General features: G+C 36.6%; 1 protein-coding gene across 1 annotated transcript; it reads right to left on the bottom strand.

Annotated features, from left to right (window-relative positions):
* calm2 (calmodulin 2) lies at positions 1 to 18,723 on the bottom strand. Its single transcript, XM_003217479.3, has 6 exons — positions 18,541 to 18,723; positions 10,070 to 10,100; positions 3,377 to 3,520; positions 3,198 to 3,304; positions 1,910 to 2,045; positions 1 to 631 (listed from the first exon to the last, which is right to left on the bottom strand). The coding sequence occupies exons 1-6, from the start codon at positions 18,541 to 18,543 to the stop codon at positions 603 to 605; spliced, it is 450 nt and encodes a 149-aa protein (XP_003217527.1). The 5' UTR covers positions 18,544 to 18,723; the 3' UTR covers positions 1 to 602.
* Positions 18,724 to 18,804: the final 81 nt, after the last annotated feature.

Genomic DNA, 18,804 nt, shown 5'->3' with positions numbered 1-18,804 from the left:
TAGGTTAATTGTATTTTTATTGGAAAACAAATATACAACTTGGAATGGATTTGAGGCAAGTTGTGCCATAAGCAGATTCTTTTGAAAATAAGTGGCTGAACAAAAGATTTTAAAAGCATAGTAACCATAGAATAAAATGTCTTCTGGTACAAGACCAGGAGTACAAAAAAATAGTGTACGAGTACCTGGATAATACACCCGTTTTGCAATAGTGCAAACTTTTTAAGTTCCATATTGTTGACTGTCCATAGTCCACACAAAGTTAAGACTACATTTCAACAACATGCTAAGTTTCCTAAAATAACTAATTTAAACAGGCATAACCTAGATGTTCCCTCGTTTGACCAACACCATCTAGTTTTAGAAGTGTGGAAGGGCTTAAATATCCAGAGTAAGCCACATGCAAACATTTGTTACTTTGATCATTTTCCCAAAATATCAGGATGACAGATAAAAGGGGAAAACATGGAGGAATGAGTTTGTTACTATACATGCATATTCTCTTGACAGTAGGGGAAAACCTTTTACAGATAAGTTACAAACAGAGAAAAAGGCAAATAAACAATTTGTACAAGAAATTTAACACATTCTGTACAGTGTCTTCACTTTGCTGTCATCATTTGTACAAACTCTGTAGGAGAAAAAAGGAATTCACCAGTCAAATTTAATGAATATCTGTTCAGATAACAAACTAGACAACATGCTATAACTGCTTCTACTTATTCCAATTGTTGTGCCAGTTTTAGTAGGATTGTCCATGAGGACAATGTAGAAAATGATCAGCATTTCAAGTACAGCAATATATCCTGCTCGGTTTTGTTTCAGAAGTGCCCTACTTACTGCTCACCTAATTTAAAAAGCTATTTACTTACATTTATTACCTAACAACACAGTGATTCCATATGTCTAATAACCCAACAAATTTCCAAGCTCATTTGGTATTTACTACTTTTATTCTCTTAGTCAATTTAATGATTGGTGTTTATTTTTGGAAGGACGCTGTATTTTAAGACATTAAAAATCAAAATGACTGTTTATAGAGTTCTTTCAGATTAGTAAACCTATTCCATCGCAGTTCTGTTTTTAATTTACATTGTACACTGCCTTTGGATAAATATAGATGTTATTCTAATTAAATGAGTTTGCTTATTTTTGAACTATAAGCGATCTGTGCTATTTGTTTTCTTTATTACAGGAAAGCACTTGATACTGCTTCCTGCATCTGAGGTAAAGTGTTTTATAAAAAAAACTTGCTAGTTAATAGTATCTCTTAAAGGCAATTTAGTCAAATGCAAAAAAACCCAAAACAAAACAAAAAAAAAACCCCTCAACAAGTCCACTGTCAAGTAAGCAGCCAAACTGAACTGTAATCCTGCTTCTAAAGATATATACATATTATAACCAAATCTGTAACGGTGCTGTTGCAGCCCAGAAATCATCATCACCATCTATTATTTATTAACTTTACGTCACACTTTTCTCCCAACATGGGACCCAGTATGGCTTACAAAGTTAAAACAAAATAAAGCTAAAAACAGTTCAGTTACACAAGCTATCATATTAAACACCAACATTTTTTAAAAGAACAAAATCACTGTAATATATAAAAAGATAAAAATATAGCCTTCTCCTCCCATAAAGATCTTTAATAATCAAATCAATTAAATAAAAAGGTATTTTACCAAACAGAAAGAAGTATGGCGGCTAGGATAGGCTCCTATAGAACTCCAGAGGCTAGACAAGTAGGACTTATTGTGCTACACATTACTTCTGCTACAAATATAGAAGTACTAAGGAAAGTAAGCCTAAAAAATCTTGATATGTGCACAGAAGGAATCTATTTTTGTTTCCTGATCCTAAGTTTAGGTAGGTATGCATACGACTAAATTTTTAAAATGCTAATTTTTACCTTCATAGTTTACTTGACCATCACCATCAATATCTGCTTCTCTAATCATCTCATCAACTTCTTCATCTGTTAACTTCTCTCCAAGATTTGTCATCACATGACGAAGTTCTGCAGCGCTAATGTAACCATTTCCATCCTGAAAAATATATAAAAGTTGCCTGGTTTGTATAAAAAAAATCCTAATGTTCAGCTCTGAACATGTTACTACTAACTTAGTAAGGACATCTAGCAATAATTCAAAGACAATAACTATTTTGTTCAGTCGAATTTCCTGTTTTTCAATCCACTCTTCCACCCCTAACTAAAATCTCCACAAAGCAGCTGCACGTTGTTTTTAAAATTACTTTGCATAGAAGAGCAATATATGGACCACCCTGGCCTTCTAGATCTTAGTTCAAGATAGGCAATATGCCTCTGGTGTGTAAATAAATAGAATAAAAATACAATTATGCTTTGAATCCCACAAATGAAAATAAATGTGTTATGTAGGGCTGTGGGAGTTAAGAATGCCTAACATTGGAAATAGGCCAACTATTTTAGACAAGCTTATTATTATTGTGATAGCTCAAAGTTAGTATTTAACTTTATATATATTACTTCAGATATCATTCTGGATGAAGAACATTTCTAAATATCCAGACTTGTTTTTTTATTAGAAAGGTAGGTCTCAGGGTTGCCATAGTATTTTAGCACCCACTTTTATTACCCACACAAGAATTAATTAAAGAGTAAAGCCATTAAAAGATAGCAATGTCCCAGGAGTATTCTATGTTTTAATGGATTATATTCAGGTTGCTTACGAATTTTAAATGTGATTTCCTGAATAGTATCCACAAAAAGCTAACAAACTAGTAGAAAGAGATAATTGTGCATTACAAAAGACCCTTTTCCTGAAGTCATGTGGCAGTTACATCACTGGAAATTGCAGAACAGTATTTGTATCTTTCTACAGAGCAATGGGGGAAAAACTATGAACCACTTGCAAAAAAGTGCTAATGTTAGGACTTCCACTGAATAGACCTTTTTAAAATGGACATCAGTCTGACAAGCAAGAGAAATTGGCATTTGCAGCAGGTCTCAGACAATCAAGTATCAGAGAGGGTCATAAGAAATGAAGGGCTTCCTGAGAGTCTTGATATAATTTTCTGGACTAATTTTAATTTTTAAACTTGTACTGCTCAGTCAAACTAGGGGACATTAAATCATAGCTTTAATCAGAAAGTTCTTTGAATGTAGGAATTCTCATGTAAAATATTTGATAAGTCCTCAAAATACAGCAGTTGAATACCTTATCAAATACACGGAATGCTTCTCTAATTTCTTCTTCACTGTCTGTATCCTTCATTTTTCTTGCCATCATTGTCAAAAATTCTGGGAAGTCAATTGTGCCATTGCCTGTAAAATAGTTTTGTTATTAGAGCAAGTTCTTTGACTTTTAATTACTAAACTATTTAAGATAAAACTTACCATCCGCATCTACTTCATTAATCATATCTTGTAACTCTGCTTCTGTTGGATTCTGCCCAAGGGACCGCATCACTGTCCCCAACTCTTTTGTTGTTATAGTACCATCACCATCCTTGTCAAATAGTGAAAAGGCTTCCTTAAATTCTATAAATAGAAAGACACAGATAGCTCAAAGTCTGGACACTTACACAAAATACTTTTCTTTAAATCGATAAATGATAACTTCCATTTTAATACAGATTATCAATTCCAAGTACGATCAAAAACCATTAGCCTAAGGGACACAATAAAACATTACAGCTAAGTCAAAAATAATCTGATTTCTGTGGGATCTGGCATGTCTAATATTTTCAACACTGCCAAGCTGTAACTTTAACTCTGGCATTATCAGCATTAAATTGGCTATTTTTCAGTGTGGATTTCTTAACCAGCTTGTATACATGCAATGTAAAGATCTAGCTTAGAATGTAACGTAGGAGCTGTTCTATCAATCACACAAAGGGCACCCACTGTTAGATCTAATAACAAATCAAATCTTTACAGATGCCTATAGCAAGCAATGAAGGAAGCAGCATTTTTTGGTAGCCTCCTAATTTCTCTAAGTGAGTACTACCGTTTTCATTCAATTTAAAATTAAGAAATCCATTTGGTTTAAAAATTATTCTAAAACAAAATGTGTAGTTGGATTTCAATATTCACACATTTTGTATCCATGGATTCACCAATCATGGCTTTAAAATATTTCCCTACATATATCCCAAAACAACCCTTGATGCTGCCATTTTCATACACTACTGCATATAATGGACTTTGAGTATTCATGAATTTTGACATCCACAGGTTGGGGTAAGGGGTTTCATGTCCTAGAACCAAACCCTAGTGGGCACATTGCAATTATTTTCTACTCATAATTTGACAGTGCTTTGATTAGGGTTCATACCATTTGGCAAAATTTTTTTTTCAGAATAAATAATACAATTCGTAATTTCTAACATCACTGTTCTTGGACTCACACTGAAGTGTTTTAAAGCAGTAATAACAGCTCAACAGTATTGACATCTTTAGGGATAGAGGATCTTATGTATTTCCATGATGAAAATATTTTCTTTAGTTTTCAGTGCTGTCTATTTCTCCATAATCAGACTTTTCATCTTGAAGGCACTTGCACTCAAAATAGCAAGATTTCCTACTAATAAATATGGTACCCTTAACAAAAAAGAAAAGGATAATACTAGAGAGATTTTTTTCCATAGAGGAAGGGAGTGCTTAAAGTATAGAATTGGTTTGGATAACAACAGAGTTTGAGTAAGCCAGCACATTTCTTTTGCATTTATTATTCTTTTTGAGATAAATAGGAAATATTAACACATTGAAAAGTAGGGAAAAAAAGACTTTTGGCATTGATGGAGAGCTGTGTGCAAATCTTTTTGGGTGCATTAATCTAAAATTTTAAAGGCAACACTCCCAAATGGTCAAAAATGTAGCATTTAGAAGGAAAAACACATGCAAAATATTTTTCAGCTGCTCGTAACAGTAAGAGTTGGCAATATGCTACATGTTGGAAGACTGAAGAAAGTGATGTATTAAATTCAGTTTTGGCAACAAAATGTTTTTAAGCATTCAGATGGAAGGGGGCAGACAAGACATAAGTTACTGCAAACTTTCAGTTTTCTAAAATCCTTTGGAATAGTAAGTAGATAATTTCTTTTGCTCAGAGTTTAGAAATGAAAGGATCTGTAACAGATTTTTAATCCTTTTTCTTGCCTACAGACTTTGTTCAAATGAGTTCTTGAGTGCGGTTTCAATATATGTATATAAACTGCCTAATTTGTATTTATGGAAAGGGAATATAAAGTGTCACAATTGTGGTTTGATATTCTGAGAAACGATACAGAGAACATTAAGGAATGAGTCATTGCCTGACAGATGCTCTTACCATATACTTATACAGTATATGATTTACTCAATATTTGTCATCAATTATAACAGGGTAACAATATTTTTACTATAAAATCCATATAATCAATTTTATCAACTAACTTCAAAATACACTAGTGGAAATAAGACCTCTCCTGTGTTTAAGGTTGCATATAGGTAGCCTACAGTTTTGATGGAAAAAATGAGGCTAAAAGATTAGGTAAAGTGCTATTCTCCAATATGGGTCTTTGTACTGCAGAAGAGTCTTCCTCTTCAAGGACAAAGAATTCAAAATGAACAAATAGATGAATACACACAAACCCAAAAGTTCATTTGATTCTGCCACAATTTAGGAAAAGGGAAGAATACAGCAAATACCTAAATTGCATCATATACAATACTACTTTTAGTGCTAACCACTTACTATTTTCCTAGATTAAGGAAAAGGAAGACTTAAATTCTACAATTCTGAACAATTATAGCACTTTGACACCACTTTAATAGCTATGGCTGCATCCTGTGAAATCCTAGAATGTGTAGTTTGGTGAGACACTGGAGTTCTGTGGCTAAATATTGTAAATATCTGACAAAATTACAGATCCTAAGATTCCACAAGGTGATAGCTCAACTGGTATCAAATAAATATACCTGTACAATAGGAAAAAGACCCGATACTGAATTATGACTCATGAATTCCAATTCATACCCTTTGTTTTGTAAAGTGGTCTCAAGCAAGTCAACTGTCTGAACAACCAATGTGCCCGAATATCTGATCAAAGGACTTCTTATAAGGTGACACTTCTCAATGAAATTACTCTTTGGGTCTTAGAATCCTAACCAATAATACTGGAAAGTGTATTATGTTCCTTCAAGTTGCCTGTCTACTTATGGAAACCCTATGAATTGCATAGGGTTGTTTTTAGGCAAGAACATTCAGAAGTACTGTATCTACTAGAGTATAAGCCAAGGTTTTTCAGCCCTTAAAAAAACGGCTGAAAAAGCCCCCCTCGGCTTATACTCGAGTGAGGGTCCTGGCTGGCTTATATTGGGGTCACCTTATACACGACTATATAGGTAATCAGTTAGACAGTCTTCTCTTATCTTATTAAAGTCTTATTATCTTAAATTACAGTTTTATGTAAATATTCAAAAACATTTAACCTACTGATGTCTCAATTAATGTAATTTTATTGGTATCTATTTTTATTTTTTTAATTTACCAGTAGCTGCTGCATTTCCCACCCATATCTTATACTCAAATCAATAATTTTTCCCAGTTTTTTGTGGTAAAATCAGGTGCCTCAGCTTATATTTGGGTCAAAGTTATACTCAAGTATATATGGTATCTGTTATTTATTGGTGCTCTCATATTGAAGTACAGTAGAGTCTCACTTATCCAACATTCACTTATCCAACGTTCTGGATTATCCAACGCATTTTTGTAGTCAATGTTTTCAATATATCGTGATATTTTGGTGCTAAATTCGTAAATACAGTAATTACTACATAGCATTACTGCATACTGAACTACTTTTTCAGTCAAATTTGTTGTATAACATGATGTTTTGGTGCTTAATTTGTAAAATCATAACCTAATTTGATGTTTAATAGGCTTCTCCTTAATCTCTCCTTATTATCCAACATATTCACTTATCCAACGTTCTGCCGGCCCATTTATGTTGGATAAGTGAGACTCTACTGTACTAACCCTACTTGTCTTCCAAGATCTGGTGTCCACTTCAACACAATTTCACCTGCCAGTTATATCTTTAGGGCCTAAAATGATTCGAAATCACAACTTCCAGTTATGAAGCATGATTCTATTAATACACTGACATTTTAAAGACTTCTAAAGACAGGTATCTAATATAGCAAAAATAACTGACTAGCTTCAAGAGAAATTATATAACGTATAAAGGGGAGACCAGACTAGACAAGATTGGTTCTTTTTGAGAAAATATGCAAGTACCTTAGAGGTACCGATGTTGCATGCCTTTCAAGTCGTTTATGGTGATCCCAGGGCAAACCTACCACAGGGTTCCCTTGACAAAATTTGTTCCGAGGGGTTTTGTCTTTTTGAGGCTGCAAGACTATCGTTTGCTCAAGGTCACACAGTGGATTTTTATGGTCATGTGAGAATTCAAATATTGGACTCCCAAAGTCCCAAAACATTCACATCATTATATCATGTTGGCTCTTTTTTTTCTTCAGATTTTGCAGTATTTCCTCCCAAGCCTACATTTACACAGCAGTACAATAAGGCCCTCTTATCCAGTTCTGGCAGCCATGGTTTCACTTCCATATGCTCCAAAACACACACACACACTGAAGTTTCCATGTCTACCAAAATGATAGTATGGTATACTTTCAGCCCATGTATAGCCAAAATATAGGATTTGCAATTATTTCATATTTCAGGTATTCACGGTGTGGGTGTGTGTTTCTTGGAGCATATCCTCCATGGATATGGAGGTTGTACTATACATATAGTTTGTCAAAAAGCAAGAATTTGTTATTTTGTTTTAGTCAGTTACACCACGCCGGGGGGGGGGGGGGGGATTTATGGCACCATACAGAATGAAAGCTGATTTGGCTTTACATTTCACAAAGTAATAAGATTATTTCATTCCCCACACTTTTGTCTGTTTCCTGGGGGTAAGGATTCAAAACAAGGTTAGTAAAAGTAAACTCGACTGCAATAGAAATTATTTGGGAAGATATTGCTATTTCACAGTGAATTATTATTGCTACTTGACAGCACATTATTCTCTACATCAACAGCACCACATACCATTTTATAACATATATTTCAGCTCACCTTCTGAGAAAACATATTCTATTAAGGTACATTACACTTATATTAAAATTATATTTATAGATTCTCATATACTAAGTTAGACTCTCTTAATCTACTTACCCCCACCCACCCCATCTGAGAGTATCAGCTTTGAATTTTAGAGTCTTTCACTGGAAGAGTATCAGTTGTGTCTTAAAATGGTGGGGAAATACCATACGTTCCTCGTTTCAAATATTTTAAAATAGTAATCTGATAGTTAAACATGAAACCACTATACCATTAAATATTGTAATGTCAAAGTCATAAATGGTACAGCAGGTAGCTAATCTTCACTATGCAGCAGCTGTCTGGTATAACAATATTACTAAGTAAACTTTACAATCTAATGTTTACTCTGACAGACTACCAAAATTATAGTGCTAATGCAACACATTTGCACAATTATCTCGTTGTTGAAATGCAGCTGTTTGTCAACTTCAGTTTGGCCTGGCTACAGGAATCAAATAAATTGGCACTGAGAATTGTGGAAGACTTAACCTAAAATGTAATGCATATATGCTTAAGTGCATCTTCTTAACATACTGAATTGTTGCTGCCATTTAAAGGTTTAAGTACAAAGCATAATATTATTAAAACATATCTTAGTAAATTCAACACATTCATTTTATTACAAATCTCAACAACTATTAAACAAATGACAGCAGTAAAAATGCAATCAACTTTGTTCCCTTAGCACTCAGAAAGCTTTGATCTAATTAAAAGTCCTCATAAACATAAAATAGGAGGAGGAAGTATCCCATATTTCCCCACATGATTTTCCACCCTTCAGAATTTGCAAGGGGGTTAGAAGAATCTTGGAAACAGTCTAGTTCAGGGGTCCCCAAACTAAGGCCCAGGGGCCACATGTGGCCCATTGAAGCCATTTATCCGGCCCCCACAGCAGCGGCTCCCTCCTCCTCCGTTGAAGAAGGCACGTGCAGCGCAGAGGAGGAGGGAAAGGCGCATGCCTTTCCCACCTCCTCCCTCGCCTGGTACACACCTTCCAAAGCTTTGCTTGTTTGTAATGGCATTTTAATTATTTAATTGATAATTAATTATGAAGGGGCGCTTTGCTAGTGCTTTTGGTGCACAAAGGCAGAAGGGGTTTGGACGAAATGGCCCAAGGGGTCTCTTCCAACCCTCTTTATTATTTTATTATGATTATTAAACATTGAGGCTGTATTTGTGCCCATTTTGTTTTTTTACTTCAAAATAAGTTATGTGTAGTGTGCATAGGAATTTGTTCATAGTTTTTTTTAAAACTATAGTTCAGCCCTCCAACTATATGAGGGACTGTTAACTGGCCCCGTTTTAATAGTTCAGGGATCCCCCGTCTACTTGGTAACTTGAGAGACCACAGGACAAAAGGAGGAATTTAGAAAACCACATTTCCTATTTTGGCTCATGTAAACTTATGTTGTTTCATTACACTGACCTCTTGTCAGGAGACAGATATAGCTAATATAATCCATTATATACTCAGAGAAATAATGCAGATGGTTATTCTTTGTATGTCATTTCACCAGCACTGATAGCTCTGCACTGTTTTAAAACACTGTGAATAAATGTTCCAGATTTTTTAATCTTCCAATCCAGAATGTTACAAAAGAAAAACTTTCCATATTTTCACTTTTCCAAGTCCTTTGATAATGAAGGGAGTATGTGCATGCAGATTTAGAACAGGAAAATAAATATCACGCCCCAGATGTTCATGCTTATTAGTAGGCAGGCAAATGAGTAAGATACAATACGTTTATGTCAGTAATGATTCTCAGATAAGTAATGGTTGTAGTAAGTCTTTAAATTATATGATAGCTGAACAGTTGACAAGTGTGAAAAATAAAGTTCTAAATGAGAAGAGATCTAAAAAATAACTTGCAAGTTGTAGCATCATGGCTTTCTTATGAAAACATGGAAGTAATGTAAACCTAGACTCTCACCTGCAATTTGCTCTTCTGTCAGTTGATCAGCCTAAAAAGTATTGAAGAACAAAACAAAGTTAGGATATATGAGAAACACAAAATAGGTTAATACTTAACACAATCCTTTAAAAACATCTTTAGATAAGTCACAGTAAGCACTATAAAAATGACAGCTGCCTGCAGGTTTTTCATATAAGACAGAGGAAAAGATGTAGAAATAAAACAAGAGGACTTTCAAACTGTAATGAGAACAGTAAAACTGGTATTTCAATTTAGTTGGGCCTGAGGATGGGTGTGTAACATCTATCTCAACAGCTGGACAGGATAATCTTCCGTATCTAGGAGTTACTGGCATTATTCTACCCATGTCATATTTCAAAAAAATTGTAATAGCACTGTTTGAAGTTTGACAGCAATCTAGCAGAGAGAAGTTAATAGCTGTATAAATTGAGAAATCAAATACTACACCCTGTCTACAGATCTGGTGACTTAAGTTTATCTAGCTGCCCGAATATTAACTGTATTTCAAGAATTCATTTAAGATTGTTTTCATCTCAATTAGAATCTGTTGAGTCTCTTATTCCAAATAGCTAGTGAGATCACATGGAATACATCAACAATATTGTTAGAGGCCTCTTTTCCAAGATTGTAAATAAGTGTGTTGTATAAAATTACATAATTTTTAAAAAGATGCATCTACACTTTAGTATTAGTTCAGTTTGACACCACTTTAACTGCTATTGCTCAATGTTATGGAATTGTGATATGTAGTTTGTTGAGACACCAATACCCTTTGGTAGAGAAGACGAAAGACCTCATAAGAGTACAACTCTCACAATTCTATAGCATAGATCAATGGCAGGTAAAGTGGCGTCAAACTGCATTAATACTATAATGCAGATGCACCTAGTCTTCTGCATCTATGAAAAAATTCTGGGCTCAAAGTTTGAAAAAAATGCTAGAATATTTGCCAGATATACCTTCAAAATCAGGTACTATCTAGATGCTATTTTTCAAAGATTTTGCATAATATATCAAACCATACATTTATTCACCATTATTTAGAAAAAATTAATTTCATTGTATATAATTTTAATACGTACAGTAGAGTCTCACTTATCCAACACTCGCTTATCCAACGTTCTGGATTATCCAACGCATTTTTGTAGTCTGTTTTCAATAAATCACAATATTTTTGTGCTAAATTCGTAAATACAGTAATTACTACAAAGCATTACTGCGTATTGAACTACTTTTTCTGTCAAATTTGTTGTAAAGCATGATGTTTTTGTGCTTAATTTGTAAAATCATAACCTAATTTAATGTTTAATAGGCTTTTTCTTAATCTCTCCTTATTATCCAACATATTCGCTTATCCAACGTTCTGCCGGCCCGTTTACGTTGGATAAGCGAGACTCTACTGTAATAGTAAGTATCAACCCCTGCATAAAAGCCTCAGCCTTCTATGATAGATAAAACCAACTTTAATTTCAGCATATCAGGCCAACTTTAAATCTGATAAGTCAAGAAGCATATACCAAATGCTTCCAGACTGGGCCCTAAGGCTCTACGTAACCTTAGGATTTTGTCAAATTTCTCGTGTAAGATCGCTAACAGGAGATCTAGGACTCCCAATTAGTTTCCCCTGCAATCTACAGTGCAGGAATGTGTTCTGAAGTAAATTCTAAAGCAGAACTTTCCAAACTGTGTGTCATGAAATATCAATGTGTCAGCTGCAGTGTGCTAGGTGTCATGCAAACAAACCCTTTTCAATGTGAAATAAGCAATAAATCATATATTTTAAATATACATATTTGTGTGTGTTTCATGAGATATGTTGTGTCCCAATAAAATTCATTATTATAATGCATGTGTCTATATCTCTTAAAAGAGGTTAATTTAACCTCTGGTTTGCTAGTAAAACTGAATCAACTGTGTCACAAATTGCTACATGTCTGTAAATGTGTGTCACCAACATGAAATGTTTGAAAACTCTGCTCTAAAATTTGCATTAGGCAACATAGAGACATCAAAAGCTTAGTACTGCATTCTAAATTTCACTGTAGTTTTCTTTTTAAAAGAGGGGGGTATGGACAAATCAGTGCAGGGCAGGAGGGCACTAGGACACTTGACATTTCTAAATGATTTGACTTTGGGCTTTATGTGTCATTTTTACTTTCATGTGCCCATCTTCTCTTTTGTATGATTTTAATGTATGGTTCAGAATACATATTGAAAGTTTTAAAAAAGTAAACAAGATGATAAAGATGTGGCCTTCCAGGTTCTGCTGGACATAAATCATCCCTAATCAAGAGCTCTGCTGGGTAGGCCTGATAGCTGTTTGGGTCCAATAATTTTGACATTCCACTTTAAAAGCAATATGCTCTACAATAAACTAGATAGCTTTGCTGAGCTTCAGCACCTTTGAAATTCTGCTGTGAACTGAGGAAAAAGCCAGGTGAAATAAGTCAAAGTAAGACTTAGGGTGCACCTACACTGTAGAATGAATGCCATTCAACACTTCTTTTACTGCAATGGCTAAATACAATGAAGTCATGTGAGTTGTGGCTCTAAAGTATCATTAGTCTTCTTTGCCAAAGAGTGCTAGGCCTTCCCAAACTACAACTCACATGATTCCACAGCACTGAGTTATGGCAGCTAAAGTGATATCAAACTACATTCATTCTGCAGTGCAGATGTATCCTGCGACAGAAATCTTAAACAGGCACTCTCATGAATTTGGGATTCACAATTTTTATATTGCATCCTAATCCCAAGATAAATTATATAAGATTAACTTCAGACAAAAGACATCCTCTACATGATTACATATTGCATCATCCAGCAGAAAAAGATGTTCCATGGAACCAGTCAAACAGCTTCTATCTACTTAGCAAGAAAACAAGCAAAGATTCTTTGAAATCTCAAGACAAGATACGATGCAAGACAGAAGGCATGAAAGTTTGAACTAAGTAGAAAAGGTGATACAAGGGATCTTAATCTTAACAAGTTCCTCTGAAGATAAACTTCCTCCAGATAATAGCACATAATAGCAACATAAAAAGCTAACTGATTTCAAAAATGTTTCCAATTTGAGGTTTGGTCTGTAAAAGAAAGGAAATGCAGAGGTCTCTTGAATTGTATACACCCAACCCAGCATACTTGTAAGTCAAGAGCAATGAAGTACTGTACTTAGCAAAGGCTTATTATACCTGTGAGATGTGTTTCATCTTCCATCATTTTATTTCCCATTTCAGTATTAAAGCAAGATTCTCATCTCAGTTTCAGATTCAAAAAAAAGAGAAAACTGAGAAAAACAGGCTAAAAAGAAGCACAGATAGATCTTTGCTCTTCTTGCACTATGACTTCCTGTGAGTTTGAGAGACATAGACAGATCTAACTGAATTCTATAGAAGAAAGTTATGCAGCAGTGGGGTCAGTGAAAACTATAATTACCACTTAACATAAAAAACAAAATCCTCAACAAGAAAGGGTCCTGTCAAAAAATGTGCTGCAAGATTACTCACCCCTAAATGAATGGAAATATCAACCCTTTGGGATTTTTTTAAATCTGAAAAATATTGCACTTTCTGTAAGCAAAGTTGCCCATGTATTCTAAAATCTTGAAATGCAAGATAATGGGAAAAAGAAAAAATCCTTAGTCTGTCAGTAGAGGGAAAATCTACTGAAATGTATTTTTTTGGCAAAGTGGGCTCCATGAAATACAAGGCCCTACATTTCATGGAAGCGTGTGAGCTTGTGGTCTTGTCACACCCATCATGCTGCTAAATCCACAAGGTCAGCTATCAAAATAAAGCAGCAAGACTTCTAGCATCCTGGGATTGCCATTGTTTTGCTTTTTACACTAGCTCTAAACTATTCTTTTAAAAGATCCTAATGAAAAATGAAATGTGCTGGATTATGGGAATAAGAAATAATAAACTTTTGTCTCTCTGATCTGGATGTATGACAGGTGGTATGCAGAAGGGCAGGCTAGTTTTCCTCATTCTTTTAAGTAAAATAAAAGAGGAAGGGCTGCTTTTCTCCAAGAGCACCCCAGTGTGTGATCTATGCAGTGACCCAAGACCTCTTCCCCCAATAGACAATGATTAACATAGACACAGTTCATGTTTCAGGGAAATGCCTGCTCAAGTTCAACCCTATGAAGCAAGAGGAGTCAATTTAAACTTCTGAATTAAACACAAGTAGAGGTTCAGAAAAGATGGGCCAAGGCATTAGCATAAAAACAGAATACAGATACTGATCAAGAACTACTTTCAGTTAGAATGACCAGCATTCAATATGCATGCTATTAAATGAAGTGCCAGTCAGTATTTTAAATCTGTTGACAAGCATCTTAACTTTTGCTATTGGAAACTACCATCAATCACAGAACTTCAAGGCAACCAGGCTCAACTGCATTGTCATCTACAGTTCTGCATCCGAACTACTTTAGCAACTTCCAGTTCTGCAGGTGAAACTGGAATCCTGTGATCTTGATGAAATTCCATTTTCTCCTAGAAAAGAAAGCAAGTTTCCTCTCAACTCTTTCAAAAACAATGCAACGAGCAACAGGACAAAGATTAACATGACATATAAAGAGAATCTAAGTACTAAAAGTGGTGGTTTTAAATAGGTCAACAGCAGAAGGAAAAAGACTGCTGCTAGGCCATCTCTTCTCAGGTCAGGTGAGAATAAAGTAATAATAACTAAATGAAGGGCCTCTGTATGGAATATTGTCACCGTAAATAATATTGGAAAGTGAAGCAAGAATGTTTTACTACTAGGCTGCCATTGTAGTGAGGACTGAAAGCAATATCAGTACTGGTAAGACTGTCTGGTTTTAAATATTGTTATCAGTGATATTTCAAAAACATTAACTATGATGTTTCCGTCTACATGGTCATATTTATATTGATAACTTCTAAACATATTTACTGAAAATGTCATAACTGGCTAGGTCTTAAAATATTATTTGCATTCCTAGATGACATTAAAAATGTTAAGGAGCCTATATGATCTGGTGTCAAATTTTGAGTCCCTATTTTAGGCTTTTAAATTACAGTTAAATGGTAAACAATCAACTCCAGCCTTAAAGACTTTCTAAAGAACTGATGAACACTTAAAAGCCAATTTTTTAAAAAAGACACCATTTAATGCATTTTGTACATAACTATGGCAGTAGCTTCTCATGGGATTCTTATGAAATTGGCTAACCATATCCTCTACCACTGGGCTTTTGAGCCCAACTTTCTATCAAGTCAATAGTTTCTACAAATGAGATTAGGAATATATATCCAGAAAAAATATTTAGAAGTTAGTCAACTTTAAACCTTCCATAGCTTGAAAAAATACAGTAATTCAAGTATTATGTATATCTTGTTACTGTGGATCACTGAACACGACAAACTAGAATTCTTTCAGAGATATGAATTTCTAAGTTTATGCCTTGCTATGGGGACTTCCACTATTATGACTACTAAACACAGAAAAACTTCACTTAAAAGAAAGGCCTTAACTATTTTTAGCTGAGCAAATCTTTAATATGAAAAAAAACTCCTTTCAGGAAGTGAAAATGAAATAATTTCTCCATAACATGTGGCACAACCCCTCAGTGTCTTCACCAGACATATCCCAGGGGTTGCATTATGTTCTTCTTGAACATAAAGAAACACAAGATGGTCCCCCACCCCTTTTAATAATGTCTATACAGAGGAAGATGCTTCCAGAACAACTTATCCCCAATGGGACATATATATCTTTAGGTAAAGAATCAGCTCAGTTTCTAAATATTCACATCTAAGGGGGGGGGGGGGACGACTGCAGGCATTCTGCATTATAGTATCAGACCTCATTCAGGAAGACCCTTTAGACAGCCAAATGTCTTCTTCCAAAGATGTGCTTTCATTCCAGATAATCACAGACAACTCAAGTCAAATCCAGTAGGCCTTATTGCTTGACGTGCCATCTCCATAATATTCCTCAACAGTAAAGCTGTATCTCTGTGGTATCAACACATTGAGGTTTCAACTAGAAGACACTGGAGCGAAGTGCACTCCATCCCTTGTACAGCCAAGGACAATTTTCCAGTGAGACAAGAAGACAGATGGTCCGCATTAACTCGTTACTGAAATTCCAGTCCTTTGCCTTCCAACAGCCCCTAGTATGGTTAAGAAAAGTCAATGCAGCATTTCTCTCCTCCCCCTCACACTGGATTGCATGCAGCTCCAATCCTTGGCTGAACCTGCTGGGTCTACCCTCATATGGAACTTCTACTATGCCTCAAAGCCTTCTTTTTTTATCAAATTTATGAAGAGTAAGCCTACCCATACAGCAGCTGAAACCAGCAATGTCCCATTAAACACACACACACTATTATGGCTTGAGCATACCTTATGTCTGGGACCAAGTGTTTCATATTTTGGAATACATGCATGTACACAATATATCTTGTGGGAACCAAATCAAAAACATGAAATTAATCGATGCTTCATTATATACAGTGTGGAGGTAATTTTAAACACATTATTTTAGGGATTTTGAGTGCAAAACAAATATGTAAATTAATGCATTTGAAAGCCAAGGCATCATTATCTAGGCCACCCATGCAGACAATTTTAGAGGATTTTTGGAATTCTGGATAACAGGTGCTCAAACTTGTAACTGTACTGCGAATCTGGTTCAACTGCAACACCAACCCAAAAATTCACACTGCCTGCATTCCTGGCAGGTAACCATTGTTGCATTGCAGCTGAAGTGTCCGAGCTGCAAACCACTCCCCAAAAATCTAAACCATTAAGAATCTTCCTCCTCCTTCCTAGCTCTTTTCTTGCACCACCAGGGGAAAAGGTCAAAACAACTTCAGAAGGGACATTATTTTTTTTTAAAGGAAAAGGCACACTATTACGGAGTAAGGGTTTTGAAAAATAGAGGGCGGATGTACGCTGCCATATAATATGGTTTGAACTTCCATTGTATGGTCAGTGTAGACCATACATTCAATGGAATTCACATTGTATTATACAGTAGTGTAGATCCAACACTTGAAAGAATAAAGTAAAATATGATCGCACCTTAATTTTATGTAGTCGCAACCCTTAGCAAGATGGTCACATTACGGCTGGGCTGCAATCTACTGTAGGAAGATGAACACTTTCTATCTAAAGAGACATCTCTGTTCCATGGAACAGAAAGTAGAGTGGAGGATGCAATAGGATCAGGAATAGTAAGAGTTGGAAGAGAACGCAAGGGCCATCCAGTCCAACCACATTCTGCCATGCAGGAAAACACAATCAAAGCAGTCCCAACAGATGGCCATGCAGTTTCTGTGAAAAACCTTCAGAGACGATTCCACCACATTCCCAGGGCTCTTCCAGACAGCCATATAACCCAGAATACACCAAGACAGAAATTCCCACAATATCTGCTTTGAACTGGGTTATCTGAATCCACACTGCCATACATTTTCCTGTTAAAGCAGAAGATGTGGGATTTTCTTCAGCGGTGTGGAAGGACCTCCAGGCAGCATATCTCACTGCCAAACAAATCTGAGCATCATGCTTTTTTCTTGGCTGTTTAGGTAGAACAGGCATGGACAAACTGCGGCCCTCCAGGTGTTTGGACTTCAACTCCCATAATTCCTAACAACTGGCTGTTAAGTTTATCCATGGCTGGTTTAGGGAGCATCTCTTTTCCTGCCACTTGAAATCCATTGACGCCTGTCCTAGTTTCTATAGCAGCAGCAGCCAAGGGAAAAAAGCAAAAGGCTGAAATCAGCCAGGCCTTGAAGCTGCAAGGCTTTTCAATGCTTATCAAGGTGATTAATTGCAGCATTCACACTTGCCTCCAACGAAGAGTTCTTTCTCCCACCCTGGACCTTCCAAATAAACCTCCCTTGCCTAGTTTCCAATATACCTCACAACCTCTGAGGATGCCTGCCACAGATGTGGGTGAAACGTCAGGAGCGGCTTCTGGAGCACGGCCACACAGCCCAGAAAACTCCCAGCGACACAAAGCTTGTACGATTTTGCTCAAAGCGAATAACAAAGTATTTGTAATACGACTGTGAAAAGGGGGGGGGGAGATCACGAGGGTGCGCCTCCGTTGCCCCAGCAACCGCTCCCCCACCCCCGCAGCAAAAAAGGGGTCGGATGGGCGGTGACCGAAGGGGTTGCTATGACAGCAGCCCTCCCACGGCCCCGCCCACGTTCCCTTCGCCCCTCTTACCGTTCCCTTCGCCAAGAGGGAAGCCAACTGAGGCAAACCATGGCCTCCTTCCCACTCAGTCTCCCCTTCGTCGAAAGAGCCAGTATGGCGTCTTTAACAACCGTTAGCGTCAGTTCCGAATCCAAGTAAAAACCGTTGAGGCGCGAGGAGAAAAAGGAGAGGGTAAAAAGTAGAAAACCGACAACGAAAAACCTTCCCCCGCATTCTCAAGATACCACTCTTTCCCCCGACCGATCTTCCCCGCTCTCTTCCCCTTTGCTAACCATGTTGGCTTGGGCCGGGCCTGGCGGCGGCTACTCCTACTAAGCTGGCGAGATGGTGGAGCGCAAACCGCCTGCCGAGGCTCAGAAGGCGGGAGTTCGGGCGCGGCTGTCTGGCTCGCTGTCTTCCTCTCTGCCTCCGCTCCGTCCGGCAGTTCGCCTCACACTGAGCACAGCCCGCCTGCCGGCAGCGCCTCATAAACCACCTCACCGCCCTCCTGGATCCCTCCGCGCGCGCGCGCGCCGACAAAGAAACTAGGCGCGCGG

Source organism: Anolis carolinensis, chromosome 1 (genome assembly GCF_035594765.1).
Source record: "Anolis carolinensis isolate JA03-04 chromosome 1, rAnoCar3.1.pri, whole genome shotgun sequence".
In the NCBI taxonomy this organism is placed as follows: Eukaryota; Metazoa; Chordata; class Lepidosauria; order Squamata; family Dactyloidae; genus Anolis; species Anolis carolinensis.
Note: the sequence above shows the minus strand (reverse complement) of the source record. Positions and strands in the feature narration are given on the sequence as shown.

Coding starts and splice junctions, on each gene's coding strand:
- calm2 (XM_003217479.3), bottom strand. Junction 3,521..10,069: donor GACAGAAGAGCAAATTGCAG/GTGAGAGTCTAG, acceptor TTCTATTTATAG/AATTTAAGGAAGCCTTTTCA. Junction 632..1,909: donor TGGTCAAGTAAACTATGAAG/GTAAAAATTAGC, acceptor TTTCTCCTACAG/AGTTTGTACAAATGATGACA.